This window comes from Pygocentrus nattereri, chromosome 21, assembly GCF_015220715.1.
Source record: "Pygocentrus nattereri isolate fPygNat1 chromosome 21, fPygNat1.pri, whole genome shotgun sequence".
NCBI lineage: Eukaryota > Metazoa > Chordata > Actinopteri > Characiformes > Serrasalmidae > Pygocentrus > Pygocentrus nattereri.
Window position 1 is genome coordinate 22,217,096 of NC_051231.1, and position 25,193 is coordinate 22,242,288.

The 25,193-nt window shown below is 40.5% G+C and overlaps 1 protein-coding gene across 1 annotated transcript in view; it reads right to left on the reverse strand.

Moving 5' to 3' along the window:
• Positions 1-678: 678 nt before the first annotated feature.
• Positions 679-25,193, reverse strand: part of foxp4 (forkhead box P4) — a 122,921-nt gene continuing 98,406 nt past the window's right edge. Inside the window, exons 11-18 of the mRNA XM_037532406.1 lie at positions 24,879-24,962; positions 22,340-22,541; positions 22,046-22,122; positions 21,592-21,693; positions 16,031-16,152; positions 11,768-11,834; positions 7,328-7,500; positions 679-6,788 (exon numbers count right to left, since the gene is read on the reverse strand). Of these exons, the coding sequence (XP_037388303.1) occupies positions 6,641-6,788; positions 7,328-7,500; positions 11,768-11,834; positions 16,031-16,152; positions 21,592-21,693; positions 22,046-22,122; positions 22,340-22,541; positions 24,879-24,962 (975 nt within the window). The 3' untranslated portion in view covers positions 679-6,640. The remainder of the gene's footprint in view (positions 6,789-7,327; positions 7,501-11,767; positions 11,835-16,030; positions 16,153-21,591; positions 21,694-22,045; positions 22,123-22,339; positions 22,542-24,878; positions 24,963-25,193) is intronic.

Below are 25,193 nucleotides of genomic sequence, written 5' to 3' on the forward strand. Positions count from 1 at the left end.
AATATATTAGAAATACCGTCCAGTTGAATCGTTAATTTGCATGACTATAATGCACGTTTTAAATAAACTAGGACTAGGCTATTTATGTGGATTATTTGACATGAGGTTTTTAATTCATCAAGTTTTCCAGGAAAGTGTTTCAGAATCAAAACGTTTTGTGATGATACATTTTTGCATGCAGTAATAGATTACTTGTACAGTGACAACCCTACTTCATTTGCACTATAGTTCTTAAAAAAGATGGTTCTAAAGTAAAGACAATATCAACACTCAAAGAGCCATTTGCATGTTTTTTTTCCTTAGATAAATGGAGAATGTGTTGTGTATAGTTCCATGTAGAACCTTTTGAAATGGTTCTATACAACACCCAAAAAGGTTCTTCTGTTGTTACAGTGTCAAGCTTGAACCCTTTTGGGTGCTATAGATAACCCTTTTTCATCTATAGCACATTCTCCATTAGTGTGATGAACCCTTTCATGATGTAAAGAAATCTTTCATTCTTTGTGTTCATAGTTCCATTTAGAAACATTTTCTTTACTAAAGAACCCTTGAAGAATCATCTTTTTTAATAGTTTTTTTTATATTAAATGTATGTGTCTCTTTGTCACTGGAGCTACTCACAAACTAAGACTTTTGCTGCACAGTGAAACTCGACATGCACACAAATCAGGCCCAGAGGACAGTGTAATAAGTATTTTATTGCATTTTATAATGCCATTGTCAATAATTAGTACAGATTACATGCAACTAGAACTACTGTACAGTTTTTTTTATTGTCTGCATGGGCAGACACAAGAAGATTCAGGTTACAAATACACAGATATATGTGTTTTTTTATACAGCATGAAGAAAAAATGGCAGTGACTGGCATAAACATGGTCACCCCGGGGTAAAAACAATTATGGTGGATGGCTAGTTGCCTTTTTTTCTATACCATCTCAGAACCACCACCTATTCTTTCCCCAAAGTCTCATTTGAAAGTTAAAACAAAAAAAGTAAACAAAAAATATATATTTATATATATAATAAACTAAGTACATAGAAGTCACTGCTGAAAAATGTACACACATTCTTAAGATGCAATGAAAAGGAGAGCTGAAGTGGTAGTTCCATTCGATTGGCCAAAGAAGTTAATACCATCAGGCTAAGCTCCCCTGCAAGGATCCCTTTCCTGGACAAACGTCACCTTGGAGCTGTCAGTCAAAGGGCAGTGGCGCTTTAGGCCAATCACAGGGCTGGATGAAGGCAGTGCTTGCTGCTCTGTGACAGTTAAAAAGTCTTATAGTGGAAATGAAGGAACTGGAGAAAGCACGTTTGTGCTAAAACGCTGCTGTTTCACCTTCATTATATCTTAGTTTGGTTCCAGCTGTGGTGGATTTCACCAATTTGGAGCAAAGAAATCTACACACAACCCCTTTGGCAGACAAAGAAGATGAACCGCAATTCTGAAAGCCTTCGCGGGACTCTTATTTGGTACACTGCTGAGGAAAAGTCTCAAAATTCTATGCAAAAAAAAAGAAAACATAAAAGTATAAATAAAGGTAATCAGTGTCTGTGGATCTAACCTCTCTCTGAGAGAAGAAACAATGACTGAAATCATGATGCCACTGTGTTAAATACACGTTTTCAATGGCTCTCCATGCAACAAAAGAGAGTAAGCCAGTGAAACAGCGGACACTGCATCAGCTTTTTTTTAATTACTGCACTGTTAATGCCAATAAAGCTAACGAGTGCCTTTCCCACCAAGCCTGCCGGGCTAAGAGCCAACGAAACGAAGCTAAAGCGCCACTGCCAGGTGAGAGACGGCTATGCGGTTATGATAACTACAGGAATGATTCGGTTTAAAGGGAGTCTGTACACACATATTGGCACCTAAAAAGGACCCACAAATAAACACCTCAAAGTTGCTCTTCTTTAAAAGCAAAAGAGGGCTACATATTTTTCTTCAGGTCTTTTTTTTCCTCTTTCTCCTTGTGAGGTTTTGGTCCTGTCTTTTTTAAGAAAAAGTCCTTCTGAGGTATCATTACACAACGAGTTCAACTTTTTTAGTTTTTTGTTTTCTCTCATTTTTTTTCCTTAAAAATGCATAAATGCAATACAGAGACAAAAAGTATCAAAATAGACCTAACTAAGATAAATATACAAACAGGTGTTTACCTAAACCACTTATCTAACTTTTAATCTTTTATTCTTTTTTTTTTTTTTTTAGATACACTTAAAAAAAATCATCGTCCCAGACGTTTTATGAAGACAAAATGAAAAAAAGAGGAAACAAAAACAAAACAAAACCAAAACAAAAAAAGAAACCTATTTAACCGTGATACCTGCAACACATAATATGATAAATACATACACTTCAGCATAAGCAATACAGTATAGGAATTCTGAAGCTCAAAGCTTTACAATAGCTAGACAAGTGTAGAAAATAAAAATAAAGAAACTATGTAGAAAGAAAAAAAAAAAAGAAAAAAGAAAGAATCGGAGGGGGATGCCCTTGAGAGCAAAGCCGAGCGGTAATATACAATAATACATCATTACAACAAGATTGTAAGAGTAACCAAAGTGTTATGGTGATCGCTAATACCATTGACATATGTCAGTCTACATCTTATAAAACAAATTTGTTTACAGGTTGTACCTTAAAGCACAATTGACATTTTTATTTAGTGAATGCAGCAGTTCCTTTATTACTGAGAGATTCAGTAAAAAAATCCTTTTATATGCTTTGTTATCGTCATTATATCCATCTGTTTCTTTTTTTTAGCATGTACAAGCACTTTTCTTTGGATATTTAGGTTTTATTTCACTAGCACTAGTCACATAGTGCTTCTTTGCAGCTAAGCCTGTTGCTTGTCTTGTATCGGAATGATCTTTGAGTGATCTACAGTATGAATAAAAGACCCACTGTGTTAGTCACCGCTAGTCAGAGCACCACGATCCCTCGAGTGTGGTTTTCCGTGCGTCCGCCCCCCCCAACCCCCCCCTTCTCTCCACCCAAAGCCGTCACAAAGCTACACTCTGCATTAATTGGAAAGCGGGGGCCGTTTGAGAGAGAGAGAGAGAGAGAGAGAGAGAGAGAGAGAGAGAGAGAGAGAGGGGCCTGTGCTAATGCATTCTGCCTATCATCGTTTCTGACACCCAACTGACTGCCCCATTGAGCGCACTCTAATGACCGGCCGTTTCATTGGCTTAAAGCAGGGCCTGGCCTCTCATTATGCATGCGGAATTAGAACACACAATTAAGCCTCCGCACAGAGGACCTGTACATAGACACTATGCTAATAGATCACTTAAAGATGGCGAATATGCAATTTGGAGTAGACCTTTTTCAATATGTTGACCACTTTAATGCTTTGCACTTAACAAGAGTCAGCATTTTTTTTGAAGAGGGGAGAGGTAGTCATTTCTATTTTTTCCCCAGCATGTTGTGTGTGTTGTTTGCTTGTTTTTATTCATGCTAATGAATTTGGACTCAAAGATAAGCCAGACGAGCTTTGTTCACAAGTATGCATCAATAAAGCATATTTTGGTTCTCAACTGGGTTTGGAGGATGAATGAGAAAACTACACTGTGAACATGACTATGAGTGTCTTTCATTGGCCTTTTTGTTTTTGTGGACTATTTTCAAAAGGAGGTAGCAACATTTTTGGTTTCTATTTATTTATTTTTAAGTGTAAGAAATATGTATCCGTTCCTAAACCAGGTGCGTTTAAACCTCTCTTAAAGCAGAAGAAAAAAAAAGACCAAAACAACTGTGTACTGTTTAAAAACGTTCCTCCCGGATCAAACGCAGTTTGAAGTGCAATCATCGTTTATATCATCCCTCAAAAGTGTGTTTCGTCTGTCGTTTCTGAAATGTTTTCATTCCTGTCAGTCATCCCTCACTTATTTAGCGAATGAGGCGCTTTGTAGATGAGCGTTAATCTTTCAAACAATAATTTTCAAAAGGCTCTTTCAGCGCTAATAAAAATCATCACATAAAACTTTAATTGAATCTCAAACAAAAGAAAATTAGTGGATTTGGTGAAAATGCGCTGGATGAAGAGATCATTTTTTGTTGTTGTTTTCATGAAATGTCTCGCCTGTTCTTTTTGGTATTTGTCAAACTGAAGTGTATTTTGAAGTATTGATAAACACTTCATATAAGGAAATCATATCTAATGAACACAGGAACACTGAGTATTTGCTGCTGGCTTCTAGAGTCAAATGAAAGTGTTTTACTGTCATTCAAGTGCCTTATGCATGTAAAAGCATTATTTGCAATCTTAGACCTTGAGGCATTTTTCTAAGGTTGTGTTCTTAACACTGCCACTGCCTGAGCACGAGAGGGTAGAGCTTTTCTTTCTATATTAAGTGCTTTATTTTATTATCTAAGGAACTGCAAGAGGTTTGTTAATACTAATGGCCTCATACCGTACATAGTTTTAACTCATTCATTTAACATATACTTAAACAGTTTTTTCCTCCTTAAACCACCAAATTCTCTTTTGCATCTCACACTTTGGTTTTTGGAATGCTCTGTACTGTAAGTTATAAACAAATTACTTCAAGCTAAAACAAAGAAAAAAGAAAAGAAAAACAGAACATAAAGAAACATTAAATTAAGAAATGACTGTTCTTTTGGCCAGTTATTTAGGAAGAAAAAAAAAAAGAAATTAAAAGATGGAGGGTTTTTGGTTTACTACAAATCTCTTTGGTAACCTGTAACAAAAGCAAAAAGGGGAGGAGAAAAATAAATTAAAACTTAGTAGAATTTGGCATGGCACTGCTTAGAAGGACTATGCTGTTTTTGTTGTTTTTTTCTTTTTGAGTTCACTGAAAGAAAAAGCTAAGTTTTAAAATCTCACATGCGAACGAGACACTTTTCAACTCACACAGTGAATTGCAGATAGCTTTCATATATCTAGATACTATAGATCTTTGAAGCTGAAATGGAGAGAGTCACTATGTTGGCTAGCCACGGCAAGGATCCTCCTCATAACAGAGCTCAGAGGAAACACCGTGGTATGAGGTATTCCGTGACCGCAACTTTTTTGTTAAAGCAATACTTGTTATCACAGCTGATGTTCACCCACTAATAAAAAGATATTTAAAAAAAAAAAAAAAAAACCTAATACATGATGTAAATAAAAAAAGGAATGCTTGCCTGTAGGGTTAGTCCAGGAACGTTCAGGGAACCTGCACTGTGTAACCCACTTTGATCTAGCCCATCTCTCTGCTATTAAACCTTCTCTACCTTCTTTGCTATGGGAGTGTGTGACTTCAGTTGTCTCCTTGCTATGTGTAGACTGATTTCATTTGTGGTCTTGCTTCCCTCTACCTTGACAATCCAACAGAGTGGAACAAGTAACAGGGCATCATGGTAAAGTCTGAAGGAAGGATTATTGATATCCTCTCAAAATCCAGCCCATCTGGAATGATGACAGAATGATTCAATAAAAAATGTATATATAATAATACTCATAAAATCAATGAGACATATTTATAACTGAAGTACATCACAATGTAAAATGTTGATCTTTTTCAGAAATAGCTGACTATGAATACGAAATAAAAGAGAGTTAAAAGCTACCTCACACATTTCAATCAACAGTACAGTCATTTTCTATGAGCCTCCTGCTGTTACGCTGTAAATCCAGCACCAGTTGGTCCTGCTTCCGTTTCCTGAAAATATGCCTTTTTTGGGAACGATTTCTTCTTTTTTTATTGGTCAAAAGCAGACAGAGAAAGAGAGAAAGAGAGTGAGAGAAAGAGAGAGAGAAATGTTCTAGCTGCTTTTTTTCCTCAGCTTGCTGATATCATCAGATATCAGGCAGCGACATCAGACGACAGAGAACGGGCCAGTCAGTGTCCGAGCATGAAAGGTTAAAACTGCTCTGAGACAGGAAACGTCCCCTCTTCTTCTTCCTCAAGTCCGGTAACGTTAGGGTCAGGTGTCGGCGTACAACAGAGGCAGTCATTCGATCAAATGTCCGTGCATTGGCCCTTTTTGCGTTCTGGAAAAGGAGCAACAAAGCCACATGACCCCTGATAGAACCCATAATAATAAGGACAGAAAGGTCATTTTGAAGATGTTTCCGCTGTCTTCTCCTTTGAGCATCATTCTGAGGTAAACCACAGCTGTAGTTTAGCCCAAAGCATAGCAGTGTTCTCAGGCAAAAAAAAAAAACAAAACAAAAAAGTAAAGCTGATAGAGAGAGAGATGCCTCAGGGGGCTCACGATGTGTTTGCCTGCAGATACACACCCACCTGTGTGTACACTGAACTTCAGGGGTTTCCCTCAAAAGTTTTCAATAGGGATCCAACACACACCGCATCTGTTACCAGTCCAAAATACATCAGCGGCTGGTTCTGGATGACTTAATGACTTAAAAATTGTCTCTGGGAGTTTAAAACACGTTTCTCAGTGAAGAAATGATGAGAAGCAAGGGAAAAAAAATGAGGAGAACAAAATGCATGTTCCGTGTTTTTGCATTATGAAGCAATGAGGTCTAACCCTGTTTTGGTTTCTTGACAATGTAGTTGGTTCTGTATCATCTCTCTTTGTTTTCCTCGCTTGTCTGTGGTCATTATTAACTTTACACCTTTGCGCAAGAACCAGTGGCAGGGCCTCCTGGCTCTGTCCACTTCCTCACTCCTCTTACTCCAGTTCCTCAGTGGGAAGCTCCTCATCCATGTCACGCTCGTCACCAGGCATGCTCAGGTTTTGAGTGACAGATGCTATCAGAGACACGGGCCTGCTGTCCTCCTCCATCTCAGCCGGTTCCTCCTTCACATGGACATGGTGTCTGAGGCAGAACATATATGTACAGAGCAAATCAATCCACTGACATGCTACTAATGCAGTGCGTTGTAAAAATATTATTTGTATTTCTGTTATAAATACAAATAATAATACTCTAGAAGTAATTCTGGCAAGAATATCCTACTGTTCAAAAGTTTGGAATCACTTGTCATTCCATCACAACTTGAGAAATATTTATTCTTTATTTTATATTATTCAGTGGTCTAAACTTTGTGAAACAACAAGAAGTACTAGCTAATTATCCACTTAAAATAATTTTGTGCTATTTCAGATTTGATCATCAGTTTTCAATTATGAGGCATGAGGCAAAATGTGTTATTATGGAACCATGTATACATATTTTTTTCATTTTGGAAATGTCTTATTTTTACACGCATTACATATAATCACTATGTACATCACACATCTCAAACTATTAATTTCCTAAAATAATAACACCATTAGAATGGTTATATACTTGCATAAGCAACGAATGTGGTAGTGCAGATTTAGAAGTGTTTCTTTGTAGCTTACGTGTCATACCCGTATTGTTGTGGGGACAGGCCAGGGCTGCAGCTGCCATTGCTGTTCACCTGCTCCACAGTGCTGCTCACATCGTCATGGCCAACGTGCAGCATGTTGAGGCTGGCGCCCGTGCTGTTGTTCACCAGGGTGGGGCTGTTCAAGAGGCTCAAACTGCTCTCCGCCAGCGCTGCCTGTATATGCACACACATTCGCACGCACTCATCAGTGAAGATCACAGCAGTCATTTTTTAAAGTAATATATACAGAGATAGCTGGGTGTTGGCAGTATTGGAGGGTGAAAATAGATCATTCCATCTGGTGCTTGAATGGTACCAAAAACAATGGCTCTTTTGCCAAGCACAGCTGTTTATACAGTGTCAAGCAGCCAGTGCTTCACTAATACAAACCTTACTGATGATAAACGGGCTCAAGGTGGGCTGTGGCCAGAGTGTCCGTGTATATTAGAGGGTGCAGTGAGAAAGAGACCATTAACCATTGAAACTCAAGGTCTTTATTCGGTTATTAATCTACTATGTAAGGTATGTACTTGCAGGAGTGAGGAATTTTAGTTTGGAATTTTAGAGTTTAAAGTGGATTTATGGCCATATTATATCTGTGAGGCAGGTGAAGCCATCTGTGCTCAGGTACCAACTTGCAGCAGCAAGAGTCAAGCACACAGCTGGACAGGTTTATGACACGGTCAGGGTGTGACCACACTGTAGTCATCCACATACAGGCCTGAACACCATCTTTTTAACTTCTGCTCCATGATTTTAAACCTTGTACTGCCTCTGAGGCTGAATCAGCAAACAGGTTCAACAGCTGGGGGAGCATTTCGCCATTCATTCACATTTGTGTTACATGCCACACTTGATGTTACTGTGCATATCAGTGATGATCTGGGAGGATAAAGTTAAGCATGTCTTTATTTGTGCTGGAACACGATGGATCCAGTTCTGACATCTCCCAGATTGGATCTGGCAAAAATCTCAAACCTTGCTTGTATATATTTAGTAAATATAGGCTACAATCTGTAAATATCTCCATAACAGTATACTGCAAATTTGACTAGAGGTAGCTAGCTGTGAAATTTTAGTCACATGTGCAGATCATGACAATCATATCACACCAAGGAATCCAGCTTACATTACAATCTTTTTTTTTTCAGAAGAAATTTGGGAATATAGAGGGTCGTATATTGATTATTTTAAGCAGGGTGCTGACCAAGACACTGGCTTGCGATATTACTGTATAAACTACCCATGTTAAAACAGTCTATCAAGCATGCTTGGGAAATTCACAAGCACATGAGCTTGTAGGTTGGTGCATGTGACCACTAGGGGTCCCCTTGCCTCCACACAACAGCTTTAGACCCTCTCTCTCTCTCTAGAATTGCCTTGCATTTTTTCTCCGCTCACAAATGACTGTATGAATGCATTCACTGGCCTTTGTACTGTATGTATATTATTTTTAAACATGCTAAAAAGCAAAACAAATTTTGCCTTAACTTGTTTTAAAATTTCTCCTGGTCTACACATTTTTTTACCTAATTCTGAAGAGGATAAAGCTATTTTAAAAATATATATGTGGTGTAATAAATGTTGGCGTTGGCTGTGTAAAACTGAATTCACAATTTGCTGAAATTACACAATAAAACTAAACAGAACTTTTCCTACTCTGTGCTAGTTCTTAAATAAATGTAAAAAGCACGAGGGTAAGTGAAAAGTGATGGTTGGAAGGCAAAAGAAATACATATTGACATTTTAATGCATGAAGGAAGGTGGAAAGGAGAAGGAGTCCTGGTCAGTGTCTGCAGTTTTGCCACATTCAACTTCGGAATGAGCCGAGCAGAGAATTTTATGTGCGGTTTTGTGCCATACGAAACGGCCGGGACTTGCCAAAATGTGCCGCAGAGAGAGAGAGAGAGAGAGAGAGAGACAGAGAGAGAGGGAGAGAGAGAGAGAGAGAGAGAGAGAGAGAGAATAGGCACTCATTTCATTTTCACAGGGACAGAGCAGAGGTGGTGGACCTAAACTAGGTCAGACGGGGGTTAATTGAAACTAATGGGTGCCAAAAAGGAAACTGTTTTTGCCCTCAAAATATAACAAACTAACATCACCTCTCGCACCCTTTTGGAAAATGGCAAATACAGACACGTTGGAATGTATCACATGGACCTAATAATGTATTTAATACATGTGACATCAACTGAAATAACTAATAATTAATCTTTTGTCAGAGACAGAGTACTGGTATTTATACAGATATTCTGAAGTACAAAATGTTTTTATAAAAATCTGAAAGTTCAAATTAAAGCAAGACAATATCTATGCCATATAGAAACCTCATTAACCTGTTTTTAAAATTTTTCTTGATCAATAAAATTGCTTCAAAATTAGGTAGGATAAAATCGAGTCACATAACCTTTTTTCTAATTGTAATTGTAATTCTAGCTCAGAGAAATCAACGGTTGCTAAATTTATTAAAAAGGAAACAAAAACTATAAAAAGGACAAAAAAGTAAAAGGTTGCAGTACATTTTTAAAAATCAAATTAAATTCTTTTTAATAATTTTTTAAGACCTCAAGATAAAAAACATTAGTATTTCCACCACAAAACAGTGCATACATCCTATGTGGAATTCCACCAGTTTTTCAAAATTTCTGTAGATTCAATAGCTGAGATGTAAACAAAGTCATTCAGAGTGGTTTAATGTGAAACTTCTACATGGATTTCTTTGATGTGGGGGTGACAGAAATCAGGGGGTGCGATGTCTACACAAATATAACCACGTTATCCGAAACAACCAGTGAACCAATGTCTTCTGAGTTTTGTTGACAATGGTAAAAAAAGTGGTAAATCAAAATAAGTATGTCATCCTTGTGCAATTTTGCCTTAAAGCAACCTGCATTTACCTCACTTCCATGAATTGCTTTTAGCAGAAACTTTAGAAAACCAGTAAAATTCCCTTTTAATGTCTATTTCATTTAAACAGTGGTCAGTTTCTAATGATGGAGCAACTAGATTTTTTTTTCTGAATTAGTTAATATACATAATATAATATACATAATATACTCTTTCCAGCCTGTTCTTCAGGCATCATCTTTAGGCATACCTCTAATAATGAAAAGACGACATTTTATGACCTTACATTTTTAAATGTTTAAATGTTATGACTTTATTACGCATATGCCGGATTCTTACATTTCTGTCAAAAAAGCTGATCTGTTTGTGTGCATCACTGTGTGCGTGCGCTCTTTTGTTAAAGGTTTGTTTATGTGTGGCCTTTTCAGGATGAGTGGTCCCATTTCCATAGTGATGGCCCGCAGGGTCAGTAAGGGACAAACTGGGCCAAGAAGATGTGTGTGTGTGTGTGTGTGTGTGTGGCTGTGATTAGCTGGGCTGTTTGTTTGTCAGGCGCTGACATGGCTTGTCCTGTGAGGAGATGGATGAGCACAGAGCTGACACACAGTCTGAGCACACAGAGGCCGACCCCCCAGATCCATCTCTGTTCATCACAGTGTGTGGGAAAAACATACACAGACAGATAGAAGCACACACACACACACACACACACACACACACACACACACACACACACACACACACACACACACTCACACTCTAAACAGAGAAACACCGGTGGTGTCAAAGATAAAGTGTTAATAACGCATTAATGCAATAAACTGTTAATGGCACTAACTTTTAAATGTTTCTAATGCATTATTAGTTTGACCCTTTAAATCCATCCGTAGTTCCAGCCTGCAGTGGAAGTTTGTTGCTATGACTGACTCCTGCTCCTGCCATACCGTAAATTTGTTTTTCACTTTCGAGTTTTAAGTAAGCAAATCACTATGTTGATGCCAGCCATATCAGTACTATCAGCAACGTTAGCACTTATTTTGGTTTCAGCAGACTGGATGGTGCTTGTGGGAGAACTATGGATAAATGAACAAGCATCAAACTATCAAATGCAACAGCAAAGTGGAAAGGACATAATATAGTGGTATGAGAGCAAGAGGACTACAATCACAAGAAAAAAAATCACACACTCACATACATAAAAACACCAGCAAGAAGCACACTCTCTCACACTCTGTTCACACTGTGACGTACCAGACAGTCAGTTGAGGTTTTTTGAGTAGGCAACACAGAGCGGAATAAGCGGCGTGACACAGTGGCTTTCAAATGGATTTTCTAGGACAGACACTAATTTTATGCTGTGACCTTAATTGACAAATACTTGATGCTATAAATCACGGCAGGCTGGCTCAGAGAGAGTGCACGTGTGTGTGTGGGGGAGGAGAGGAGGTTTGGGAGAATGTGCTAATTAGTGGAGGAAATTGATATCAGTGCCCTTGTGCGCTTGATCCGGCCCGCTCCTGAGAGTGTGCGCTCACGCATATGTGTAGAGGGAGCAGAGCTGGGATATATACAGTAGAGACAAACACACACTTACCTGGTAGCTGGCATTCAGGGAGCCAAAGCCCAATCCAGATATCATGTTCTTCACCAGAGTGGGACTTCTGCAGGACAGAGAGAGAGAGAGAGAGAGAGAGAGAGAGAGAGAGAGAGAGACATAGGCAAAAAGAAGGAGAGTGAGAGGACGAGTGAACATGTGTGGCTTAAGGCATGACATTTACACAATACACTGTGTACAGTGGCCCCAAAAAGTGTTTGGGCCTTTGTGCCATACTTAAAACAGATTAGGGCTATGTTTGAAACATAACAAGCACTGCCTCCTCACAAATTATTCTGAGGCTACCCAGTCATTCTGAAGATACCCAGTCATGTCCAAAACAAATACTGCCTGCCGAGGTTACTCTGTTCGACCGTTTTTTTAAGGCAGTGGACATACACTCACCAGCCACTTTATTAGGTACTTGTAAAAGGTTGGACCCCCTTTTGCCTTCAGAACTGCCTTAATTCTTCATAGCATACTTTCAACAAGGTGTTGGAAACATTCCTCAGAGGTTTTGGTCCATATTGACATGATAGCAGCACGCAGTTGCTGAAGATTTGTCGGCTGCACATCTACTATGCGAATGTCCCGTTCCGCCACATCCCAAAGGTGCTCTATTGGATTGAGATCTGGTGACTGTGGAGGTCATTGGAGTACAATGAACTCATTGTCATGTTTAAAAAACCAGTTTGAGATGATATGAGCTTTGTGACATGGTGCATTATCCTGCTGGAAGTAGGCATCAGAAGATGGGTACACTGTGATCATAAAGGGATGGACATGGTCAGCAACAATATTCAGGTAGACTGCTGCATTTAAACGATGCTCAATTGGTACTAAGGGGCCCAAAGTGTGCCAAGTAAATATCCCCCACATCATTACACCACCAGCAGCAGCCTGAACCGTTGATACAACGCAGGATGGATCCATGCTTTCATGTTGTTTACGCCAAATTCTGACTCGACCATCTGAATGTCGCAGCTGAAATCGAGACTCGTCAGACCAGGCAACATATTTCCAATCTTCTACTGTCCAATTTCAGTGAGCCCGTGCAAATTGTAGTCTCAGTTTCCTGTTCTTAGCTGACAGCAGTGGCACCCGGTGTGGTCTTCTGCTGCTGTAGCCCATCTTCTTCAAGGTTCGACATGTTGTGTGTTCAGAGATGGTGTTCTGCATTCCTTGGTTGTAACAAGTGGTTATTTGAGTTACTGTTGCCTTTCTATCATCTCAAACCAGCCTCCCCATTCTCCTCTGACTTCTCACATCAACAAGGCATTTTCGTCCACACACCTGCCACTCACTGAATATTTTCTTTTTCGGACCATTCTCTGTAAACCCTATAGATGGTTGTGCGTGAAAAGCCATGTTCAAAGTCACTTAAATCACCTTTCTTCCCCATTCTGATGCTCGGTCTGCACTTCAGCAAGTTGTTTTGACCACCTCTACATGCCTAAATGCATTGAGTTGTGGCCATGTGATTAGCTGATTAGCTATTTGTGTTAACAAGCAATTGAACATAATACCTAATATAGATTATTATTACATAATATGTACCTAATAAAGTGTCAGGTGAGTGTATATTTCTTTCAATATCCCATAATCCTGCATGTCAGTGCTAATGTGGTTATGAAAAAAGAACAGAAAACACCAGCGTAGTAGAGACTCATTTATGTACAAATACAACACTTTATTTTGGTTATAAAAAGTTCAGTATGCTAGCTCTCTTAAATTACATTTTTTGCATAAAAGATAATGTCTAACGCTTAAATGCAAATCTCAAATGCAATTCTGCTGCAGGTACCTTCATCACCTTCCGGCACCTTCAAGCACTGACGTGCCTGCTAAGGCACTGATACAGCACAGGTGGCAAAGCAGCTGCCTTCAGTTTTGGACACAGCCTAAGTTTAGGAAACAAATTTTTAAACCAAGTGGCATTTATTTTAAACAGACCATTTCAAGACTGTCATTTTCTTTTGGGCAGTGTATTATCGTTTGATCAGTTCCTCTGCAGACTTCATCAGGTTTGCGTCTAAAATGTCTTCCGAGTTCATGATCCCATCAATGAACGCAAAGTCACTGACAATTGTAAGAAAATAATCCACAGACTTTAAAGTTTCCACTTCTGTGCTTTACTTTACCCTTAGTGCAGTCTATTCATCTCCAGTTTTTCTCCACACAATGGCTCTACCATCAGTTTAATACTGTGCTAAAAGTGTTTTTCTCTGAAATAATTATTAAGTTGTCAAGCAGTTTATGAAGTAACCTTAAACATTAAAGTTAACCAAAACAGTTTAACTGTCCAAATATGTTTTGGTGTTACTGTATGGAAGTTGGAATGGACAAAATTGTGGCACCACATCAGAAAAATAAAGCTAATTAAATAAAATTGTCACAATGAAGTCATATCCAATCAACTACTTTTTATTATGCAGTTTACACAATTACTGTAGACCAGTTGTTGTTTACAGACGCTATACTATTGGTCTTTCTTCTGATACACACAGTGTTTTAAAAATAAAGATGACTCCAAGAAGTGTGTCATGACAGAATTGATCACGATAATATATCTTTATATTGCCCGCTGTTAGTTTGGAATAAAGCATAAGGAGAAAAGAAAGCTACAAAATGTGACAAAATGCAGAGGCCCTGAATTACGCAGAATTTCCAAGCACTAGCAACAGTTTCAATATTTTGTGTGCATCTGTGCAGACACGCAAACATGAATTCAGGTAGTCTACATTTATTCATTCTGACAAAGCATATTGTTGTGTATAAACACACACACACACACACACACACACGGAGTGTATCCTGCAGGCTGAAATGTGGTGAGCAGGCCGTCGGCTGGGTAATTTGCCGTCATCTCCCTGGCAGGCCTTGAGAAAGCATCTAACATCTGTTTGCACAAATGTGAGCAGGCGCGCTTCTCTGCTGTGCATCTGCTTGCCTTGTACACTAAACACTAAAGACACCAAGGGGAAACGCATACACACACATAGGCATGCAGCACAAAAGAGACCTTTGTGCTTTTCACCGCGGAGGCAGCAATAGGGTAATGATGGTTAGCCCATTAGGGTAATCGCACACGCCAATAACGATTACCTCCATGCTTACAGGCAGGACCCACCGGCCGGCAACACAACTACACTCCACATGCTGAACTCTACTGCCAGACCAAACTAATCTATTTACAGCTCAACCAGGGCTTCATGGCTCTACTGTATGCAGCTGTTATTTAAAAACTTTAATAAAAGCTGAAGGGAGAGAATAACACCTTTAGATGTTGAACACCAACCCTTAGATGTTGCAGTTATTGCTTGCAATAACAAACATATAGTTATTTTATATGAATAATTTCCCAGACCACTGAAAGAAGCAGAGAAATTCTGAGGAAAGTGCAAATTCAGAAACTTTCTATTAATACCTCATAAAAGTTTTAATCACTTGTCATATTGATAATTGCTGCTCTTTCAATAATAACTTATACAGAGTAGATGGAAATAACATAAACTGGACACCAGAAGGTATTTTAACATACTTTATACAATTAACTAATGCATAAAGAATGCAAATTGAATGTAAATGAAATTAACTGCATAACTATGTAGTTCTATGTTCACATACATAGAAGTACATACATAACTATGTATTTAATTGGGTAATTTCATTTGAACAATATAGCAAAAAGAAATTGCTATAATAACTCTCAACTCATTAGAGTTAACAGGATGGAATTTGTATTGGGGAACCACCTGTGTTAAAGAATGCTGCACTGTGATTGGATTTCAAAAGACTGGCATCATGCCACTGTGCCATTGATACTTGGCATCTTGCCATTCCGCTCATGGCATTCCAGTGACATCAGCTAATCAAATGTAATTCTAAACTCATAAACCACGACACAGCAAGGAACTAGAATGAAAAAAAAACTGAAAGTAGAGAATCCACTGATTAAACCATGTACACCTTTTCCACATTAATAAAATCTAATACATCAACACATTTACTTTCAGGCTTACTTACTTCTGGAAAAAAAGTGTAGCTGTAATGCATATTATTCATGTGGAAATAATATCCACATTTGAATTGTCAATACAGTTGGTTTTTCTTTGTTGTTTTTTTATAATAAGGACAATGGCAGCAAAGAGATGGGACTGAAAACCACCCAAACCTCTGCTTCTACTTCATAAAGAAAGCACTGCAGCGTTGTCTTTGGCTGCAGTTCTAGACTGGCGTAGAAAGGGTGAGGAGACTACCTACCCGGTCATCTTTGGTGGTCTCCTCTTTTGGTATTCCACTTCATCCACAGTCCAAACGGCACCCTTGACATTCTCCACTCGCACGAAGCACTTGTGGAGGCTCAGGTTATGGCGCACGGCATTCTGGGTAAGAGAGAGAGAAAAAGAAGGGGAAAGATTAGCAAGTGCACATGAGGAAAAATTTAACTGTAGGACAGCTTCATCTGTCTGGAGTTCGAAAGCATGCGCTGACGGGTCACTAAAGGTAACAAATTCAATTTCAATATTTGCATCAAATATTACTGTAAAAAAATGAGAGAAAGCAAGTGAATGAAATGGACCAAGAAAGAAGAAGAAAGAATGAGAGTGAGAGAATGGCACAAATAGAGCTGTTCACATGACATTGCTGGAAATGCAATTACAGTACAGCCTCATATAAACAGTCTTTAATAAGAGTATAAATCGTATACCTGCTTTCTAATTAAAAGCCTGGATGTGGTGATAAGCATAAAAAAGAGACTGAACAGTAGAGTTCAGAGAGGGATGTGTGGGTTGAGTTTATCTCCCCATCTCATATTCCTCCCTGCATACACACACCCACGTGATTACACACACTTATGCCTTCCACCACCACCAACACCACATACACACGGCACCAATTAAGTGCACATTCCACCAAGGGGTAGTGACACTGGGGTGCCATACCATCACAACAGTAGGAGGCAAAAAAAGCTCTCTATCTTCAACGCTAAAAATAAGAAAAAGATACGCTCCATCCTCCCCCCTCCAGTGAGCCCCCCACATTTTTTTTTTTTTTTTAAATTTCACTAATCAGCCACTATCTAGAATAACACCCCCAAGGGAAGACCCTTTCTTTTCATCTGCTATTTGTAGTTTGTTCATGCCCAATTTCATTACCAATTTTAATTTGTGTATAATTAAATCCTGTGTATTTTTTCTGACACGCTGCTTTTTTTTTTTCCTAATCCATGAGGGAGGGACTGCTGCTGATGCCGGAATCACTCCTAACCGTAATTACAAGTGCCATAATCAGACGAGGCCTCCCTCCTTTGAATAAATTTCCCCCATGCAGGAGTGATGATGCTTAGTTTTGCAAATTAGTATGACCCCAATTTCAGCCTGCCACCTCGCCAATTTTATTTGCATTCCCATCCGTGATGAAAGACTAATTCTCCCAGTTAAAACATTAGCAGCAATTTAAAGGGGGTCAGCCTTGGCAGACATAAACAAAATGCCTCGCTGGCTGTGTGTGTGTGAGCGTGTGGAGTGAGATGACGGGGTGGGTGCTCTGGAGAGGGGCAGAGATATTAGAAAAGATGGAACTCGTGACGTGTGTGTCAAATGGGTCTTGCCTACTCGAGTGGCGGTGCCCACACAAAGAGGCTAGCCGCCATTTTAGTGCTGTGGCCATTCGTCTTCCTGTGGCCATATTAACGAAGCGGCGGCGAAAGAGCTAAAGCACAGCCATTTTAAACACCGCTCAGACATACAGCTAAACGCTCTCCATCCATTTAACACTCAGGAACACAAGTCACTATAATGGGCTTAAATACTGGATAGCTTAGCGAAGACACAAGGCTAAGCACTCATCTTCAGCACAACAGCCATTAAATTACGCATGGCTCAGCGCTAAAGCAGGGACTAACGGAGGCTAAATACTGAAAACACTCCAGAGGAGGAGTCACAACAGCAGGATTAGGAGCTGCCATGCAGAGTTTATAATAATGTGCTTATATAGATAGATGCTTCATAGCAAAAGCATGTAACATAGCCAAAAAATAAATAAAATTATACCATTCAGAGAATATGAATAGATGTCAGACGTCATTTTATCCTCCTATGTTTTATTCAACATGTTAATTGTAGGGCTTTGAGGCTTGTTTAGCACTGGTGTATACTTATTGAATTGTAATTTGACTAGTCTACGCTCCTCCAAAATGGTTCTTGGATCTACAGTTCCAGAAGAAACCTCTAACTGGTACAGGCCTTTAGGTTCTTCAATCTTTGAAAAGGTTGTAAAAGAGACCTGCACTGAATAAAAACAAAACAATTGTGTGTCACGTTGAGACCAAAACATTCCACCGTATATTTAAATTCGGATGGGATGACAAATTTCTTTTTGGTTTAACTATTGTTAACAGCTGTTCCCCCCGTTTATAAAAATATGAGGATGGCTAGATTTGAACTGGAACCCGCAAAAGCAAAGTTGAACTGTGGGCCTCACCGTCAACTGACATCAAACAGCTCTCCTCAAGCAAACACACTGCAGGAGTGTGCGCTACAGAAAAGAGCATTAAGATAAATGGTGGTGGATCATGGTTCCAGGCAGTGTCCATCTTATGCCCAAGAGACAGCCTCCGACTGATCAATGACTTCCCCCTGCTCTCTAGCGCTGACTTTCTATGAAATATGGATGGCCATTAACAGTGCCGGAGAACATAGATCGCCATTTCTATATTTAATACCGTGGCCAAACGACTGGCAAGAGAGAGGGAGCGAGTGTGGGGACGTATTTAAAAGAGAGGGAGATCAAGAGAGGCAAGCAGAGAGAGAGGTAGAAAAGGAGAGGAAGAAGTGAGGATATATCCATTAATTGTTAAATTTCATAAAAATAAAATGAGTTGTTAAAGACATTCCTGCCACCTTCTATTCTCTTCTCCCTCCATCTTTAACCTCTCCAAACTCCTTTTGGGCATTAAAGTGTGGTGAGGTCATTGGCTCACACTTTTTCTGCCTCACCCCCTTTGCTCTCTCTCTCTCTCTCTCGCCCTCTCCAGAGGCTCAGGCTCAGGCAAATTAGCATGAGGCCAAGTCTGGCTTGACTATGCTGGACTAAGCTTCACTCCAGATGGCACCTGAGACACTTTTGCTAAGGAGGAATGTGGAACAGGGGGACATTAACACAGCCGCGTCTGTGCGTGTGTGAGAGATGAGAGCAGAGCCGTTTTAATGACTAGTCAGGCCGAGAGAGAGAAGCGATGGTGCATATGAGGGTTATGGAGCCAGAGTACACCCTTAATGACCTCTAATGACTACACTGACTGCACTGAGCTAAACCACAACTCCTGAGCTTTCAGTAGCCGCACTGAATGAGAACGAAAAAGAAGGAAACTTATCAATCTACATTATCGATTTAAAAGCTTGGAATCACTTTGGAATCATGTAGGTTTTTTGTAATGTTTCATACAACAATAACATGCCATTTAGAGCTAAGTATTATAAACTTTGCATATTTTTAGATGCTTTATGCAATATGGCAAGTTATTGGGAACTATATAAAATATTAAATGATAAAAATGAGTAATTAGGTATTTACACTATTATTCATATGACTAGATTTTTCAAATATGAGGCATTCTGGATGTTAATTTTATTTCATTCTTGATGCTATACAGCTTTCTCTGCCAGTTTAGAATCATCTACATCTCAGTTCATCACACATTTCTTCACTTCATTGTTTTTGGCTCTTAGAGTTCTACTAATAACTTAAAATTTGCAGCTGCACAAAACTAGTATGTTAGACTGATTACATGCATTTATTTGCAAACTTTTAAACAGTAGTCTAGTACTAATGTACTAATTACTGATCATGAGTTGCAGCAAATGTATAGAAAGGTAGGGTGGAGAAAGACGGGATGAGAAAGACGAACAGAGAGAGAGAGACAAAGACGAAGCGGGAGACAGATGAGTATTCTACTGCTGTCCAGTATCAGCTCCCCTGCGCTGCAGGTGGCACAGTAAGCGAACTGCATGTGCCTGTAACAGGTGACTGGACATCAAAGCTCAGAGGTAAACACACACAGGTGGGAGTCCGGTGGTCTAGTAGGCAGTGGCAGATGCAGCCAGGCTCCATGGCCAGAGGTGGGCCAAGTTCCTGGCAGGGGAACTCAAGCTGAGCTAGGCGGGCTGGAGGTGGGCCTGAGATGCAGAGCTGAGATAGATCAGGGCAGTGGAGCAGCGGGGCGCGGCCTAATCAAGCGGGTCAAATTAAAGCAGCAGATAAGGGGAGCGCAGAATTGCACCACTACATGTCTGTGGTCTGATAAATCAAAGCCACAGAGCACGAGTGTGAGTGTGCAGTTCTACACACAGCCAGCACAAGCAGCTTGACTCCACGAGAGAAAGGCTCATGCATAATCATAGCGCATAAAGAATGTACAATTCAAGAAACTTGGAAAGATGTCTTCATATTCTGAACATTTTACTCTTATTGCTCAAAGAGTATGGCTTAGTATCTCCTGTCTTATACAAGTCCTGACACTAGAGTACCCCTGTCCTGCACATTTTAGTGTTTTTCTTGGTTTAACTTCTTTCTTGCTCATTTCTTGGTTAGCCAGATAGCTTTGGTAAAGATTAAAGTCCTGTATCAGGAACGTCAAGTAAGGTACTTTCCCACTGGACAAACTTTAACTACTATATCCATGCTAAATGCATTATTTTGTAGCTACCATTGTGAGTTTGGACAGGCTTTACAGAATGATCTTTGTTTAGAGACATCACATAGGTGGAACAGGATGTTCTGTAATGCTTGTCCAACCTCACAACAGGTACTCTAACATAGCTGGTTTATGGGTGGAGCGTGGATAAGTTTATTGAGACTTACTTAATTCAACAACTCTCACACTCTCAATCTTACTTAATTCTACAGCTCTCCTGCAAGGAATCTTGAAGTTATCCAGGAGTGGGGTACTCATGTGCTTGGACTGGTGACCACTCCTGCTAAAGCCTGTCCCAGCTACTTCATCACCAGATCCAGCATGTCTACAGGTCCAGGAAGAAATTGTCCAAACACCCAGTGGCTGACCAGTCCATTCCTCTCTCTCCTCTATCAAACATTAGTCTGCCTGCTTGGCCAAACATCACACAGCTTTCTCTCCCACAGTCACACAGGAGACAATGGAGAGGGCAAATCGGGACACTGTGAGATAGGGTGATAGAGAGAATGGAAAAAGAAAGGGGGGTCTGAGCGGCTGGGGGTCACGTCCTGGCCGGCTGGGACAACATGGGCATCATTAATTACAGGTCTGCGTTATCAAAGCATTCTGCTGGACGGTATTGTGGCTGGACCTGCAGTGGCCCTTGGCACCAGGGCAGAATTTACTGCTGTTTGCATCAGGCAGAACAATGGGCTAACTCACTGTGTCTGCATTTTATCCACAGCAGTGGGGGAGACAGACGCTTAGCCTTATAGCAAAGGTGCTCACCCAATAAAGCGGACGCATGAAGGAAGAACCAGTGAAAAAAAAAAACCTGATTGACAGCTGCTGTCTTCAGCTGAATTTGTCAGCAGGTCAAGGAGAAAGCTGACTAGTGGAGCAGTTGAAAACAGAATTGGCCTTAAAGGAATAATTAAGTGTTTGTCAACCTAATCTCTACCTGACTCATTTGTGCTGTACAGCACCTGCCCATTCGCTTCAATTGTAAGTGTCTGAATAATCAAAAATGATTGTCTGTGGTAACTGTATGCTACAGATGTGGCATATTGAAATTAGGTTAAAAATGTACAATTTAGGTTTCATACTTCATAGGTTTATGTTTCTTGATAGTATAAGAAGCATTTACCTTCCATGTTGCCGTATTTCTCCTGAAATAGGCAAACATTCTCGTAAACCAGTTGTAGATTTCGTTAAGAGTCAACTGTCGATCAGGAGATTCCAGAATGGCCTAGAGAGAAAGAGAAAGAGAAAGAGAGAGAGAGAGAGAGAGAGAGAGAGAGAGAGATGGAGAGAAGAGAGAGTGGTGATTTTAAATGGCAGCTATTAGAGGCACATTAGCTGATGAGCCATCTGTAGGCAGTGTGCTGTGACTAGAGGTGCATCTCAGCCTGGCTGACACTCAGAACACTCAGGAATCATCATAAATTTTCAGTTATGAACACACACACACACACACACACTCTCATGTATACACATATACACACAGAGTTACAGAAGGGTGACAGAACACAACATGAGATCCAAGTCAAATATCCTGTTTCTGACTCTCTCTCACACACAGTCAGAGGCAGGTGACTTACATGCCGTATAAGGGAGGCATATGTAAACGGAGGTCTGACATCTGCATTTTTGTAGAATTCACAATTCTGTGCAAGCTCTGCAAGACACACAAAACAAGAGTCAATTAAAACTCATCAAATGTGCTACAGCTGCAGGCTTATTATTCTGTTATTAATCTTAAGGCTTATTACTACTATAAATGATTTGGTATCTTCTATGAAAGTAATAAGAGAGTGAGGAACTAAAGCCTGCCCCCCCACACAGCATTCACAGATATAGACACTGTGCACTAGTAAATATTTCAGGGTGCTGACCCGATGCAATGGGGGTGCAGAACTTGTCGGAGTTGCGTCGGCGGATGGGCCCAACCCCGTGAAGGCTGGAGGAACTGATGACAGAAGGGCCCTGTCTCAGGGGAGTGATGGGGGTTGCCGCTGAGGTGGGAGGATGAGGCAAACCCTCAGGGAAACCCTCACTATCCCGCTTCAACAGAGATCCACTGGAGGCCAGATTCAGCTATAGAGAAAGAGAAGGTGAAAAAGAGAGAGTTAAGATGCTGCAGTTAAAGTTAAGGATCAGTTTTCTGTCAAGGTACTAATTATTTATATATTTGCCACATTTCTGTCATTCTTTGACATCAAAACCAACAGAAGTCAGTGCAATCGGGTGTAAATGTAGTTCATTACATAAAGTGGAATTAATTACATAATTACACATTAACATTTAAACAGGGCAGTAAAATGACAGTAATGACTTGACTTCTAAGGTTTAAATCTATTAATCTGAATTAATTTAATCTGTGGATTTAGATTCAACAGGAAAATTCTCCTTCTCACCAAATGTTGCTAACTCCTTCCTCTAAACATTGACACTCACATGAAAATGGCAGCTGGTGACATGACTTAGTGAATGAAGTTCATTTGATTACACTGTGATTCTAACGCTGTGTCCCCATCCATGTTTTACAGTAATCTGCAGCCTTACTCATTACAGCGTTAAGGGAACATAATCACTGTCAATTTGCTATCTCTCCCATGCTGAGAGGAGCACGATCTGTGCCAGGACGGGCTGGCACGCCGACTCTATTACCAGAGACGATCCCACTCAGCCGGCGGAATTCAAACAAAGCCCCCTGTGCGTCTTTGACACACACTTGTGCGCGTACACAAAAAGCTCCTTAGCGGCGTATAGGCTGCAATTAGAGTCATGCAAAAAGGAACGAAAACAAAACAATACAAAGGAGGAGGGGGAGAAACACAATCTGGCAACAAACAGCGTGTGCCAAAGCCGGCTGTGGTTAGCTGCCCTCTTGGGGGCCTTCGCCATTGCCCAATTAGCTTTAGCGGGCACGGTGAGGAGCGCTGGGAACCGTCCCCTCAAGCCTCCCCCCACCAACTCAACCCCCGTTAGCCGCTGAGGGAGGCTTTTCCAGGGTTGCTTGTTTTGCTCTAATTAAAACCATCATGAGCACGTGCAAACGGAGAAAAGGGGGGTTGCGGGGGTGCGGGAGGACAGCGTAGCGGTAGGTTTGAAGCTAATATAGCGAATTAAACTGGTGCGGCCCCCTTTTTTTCCTCACCCCTCTCATCGCCAGAGGAGCCAACCTGGCCCATCTCCAGTAATTAGGGGGCAAAATTGTTTAACAGGTACTTAATTAACGCTGGAGCCATGCCAGCTTGCTACAGTGCCCGCTGAAGAGCCAAGACTGAAGGCAGACACTAAACTCCGCCTACCAGTGACACCCGTAACGCTAGATCAGGGCACCTCTCTGTCTTTCTCTTTTCTCTGTTTCTCTAACTCTCTCTCTCTTTCTTTTCCTCATTCTCTCTCCTTCCTTACTTCAATTTCTCTCTCTCTCTGTTTACCTCTCTCTCCTTCCCTCACTGCGTCTATCCATCCTTCTCTCTCCCTTTAGCTCTTTTCTTCCTTCTCCCTACCTCTCTCCGTCTCTCTCTATCCTTTTTTTTTTCTCTTTTTCTCTGCTCTGACTCCCTTTCACCCCTGTTTCTCCTCCTGCCCCCACCCCCCTGTCTACGCGTCTCTTTCTAGGCCGCAAGGGTCATGCCTGGGCTGCGCTCCCCATTAGCGTGTAATGGCAGCCAATCCAGTGAATTTGTCACCAAACATGAGACGCGGCCTACTTTACCCGTCCCCCTTCCTCCGTCGCCATTTATATCCCGCCCCTGAATTAAGACACTCCACTTCTAATTGACAATTAATTTCAACATCTTCATATTTTAATAAGACTCCTCATCAATCTTGCCATGAAATATTCATTAGATACCTAATAATTGCATGCTGGGGTTGGCAGCTGTGGGAAAAAAAATTCAATGCCTGAAAATTAAGGCTCTGCATTAACTATGAAGGTACGCTATTCTCTCTTTTTTCACTTTTACTCCCTCTCTCTCACAGACCCACACTCCCACACACAAGGAGAAACATACACACAGGCACATTTGTATGTATCTTTAAGAGTCTAACACCGAGCTCATGTTTATACTGGATTGGAGAGGTTTGTTTGGACACATGATTAATTACTCAAGAAAACATGTGTAGTTAGATAACTGGTAAACAGTTACAGCATACTGTAGCGCATAACAGATCAGCCTGGGTGTTTTCCTCTACCGCTCTCGAGAAACAAACAAATGTTTTACAGCTGCCGAGTGTGAGTGACTGTGGCAGCTTCTACATAAGCCAACAGAGTGCGCTCTTCTGACTACATACATACCTAACCTGTGGCACCACTATGGGCTGTTATAATTTATGCATTAAAATGCATGGACATGGAAACAAATGCAGAAAAAAATAGAAAAGCTCCAATGGGCACACTGGGGTCAAAGGGCACAAACTCACAGGCTGGTTGAAAGGCTTTGGCTCTGATGGACGCATGTGCAGGTGGGTCATCATGGCCTGCAGTCGCTCACTCTCCTTGGCCAGCTGCAAGCAAACGCAGAAATACACACATAAGTACCCACACATTACTAATGCCACAACACAAATATATCAATGTTTACTCAGCTAAGGTGCTTTAAGTGTTAAAAAGGAGACAGTGCTTGACCACAGGGCATTTTCTGTCTCTGAGTATGAGGGTTTGTTATTGCCTTCAGCAAAGCCTCACCCTACCCGCTCAAAACACACTCCACAGCTTTAAAAGAGGCCTCTTCTGTG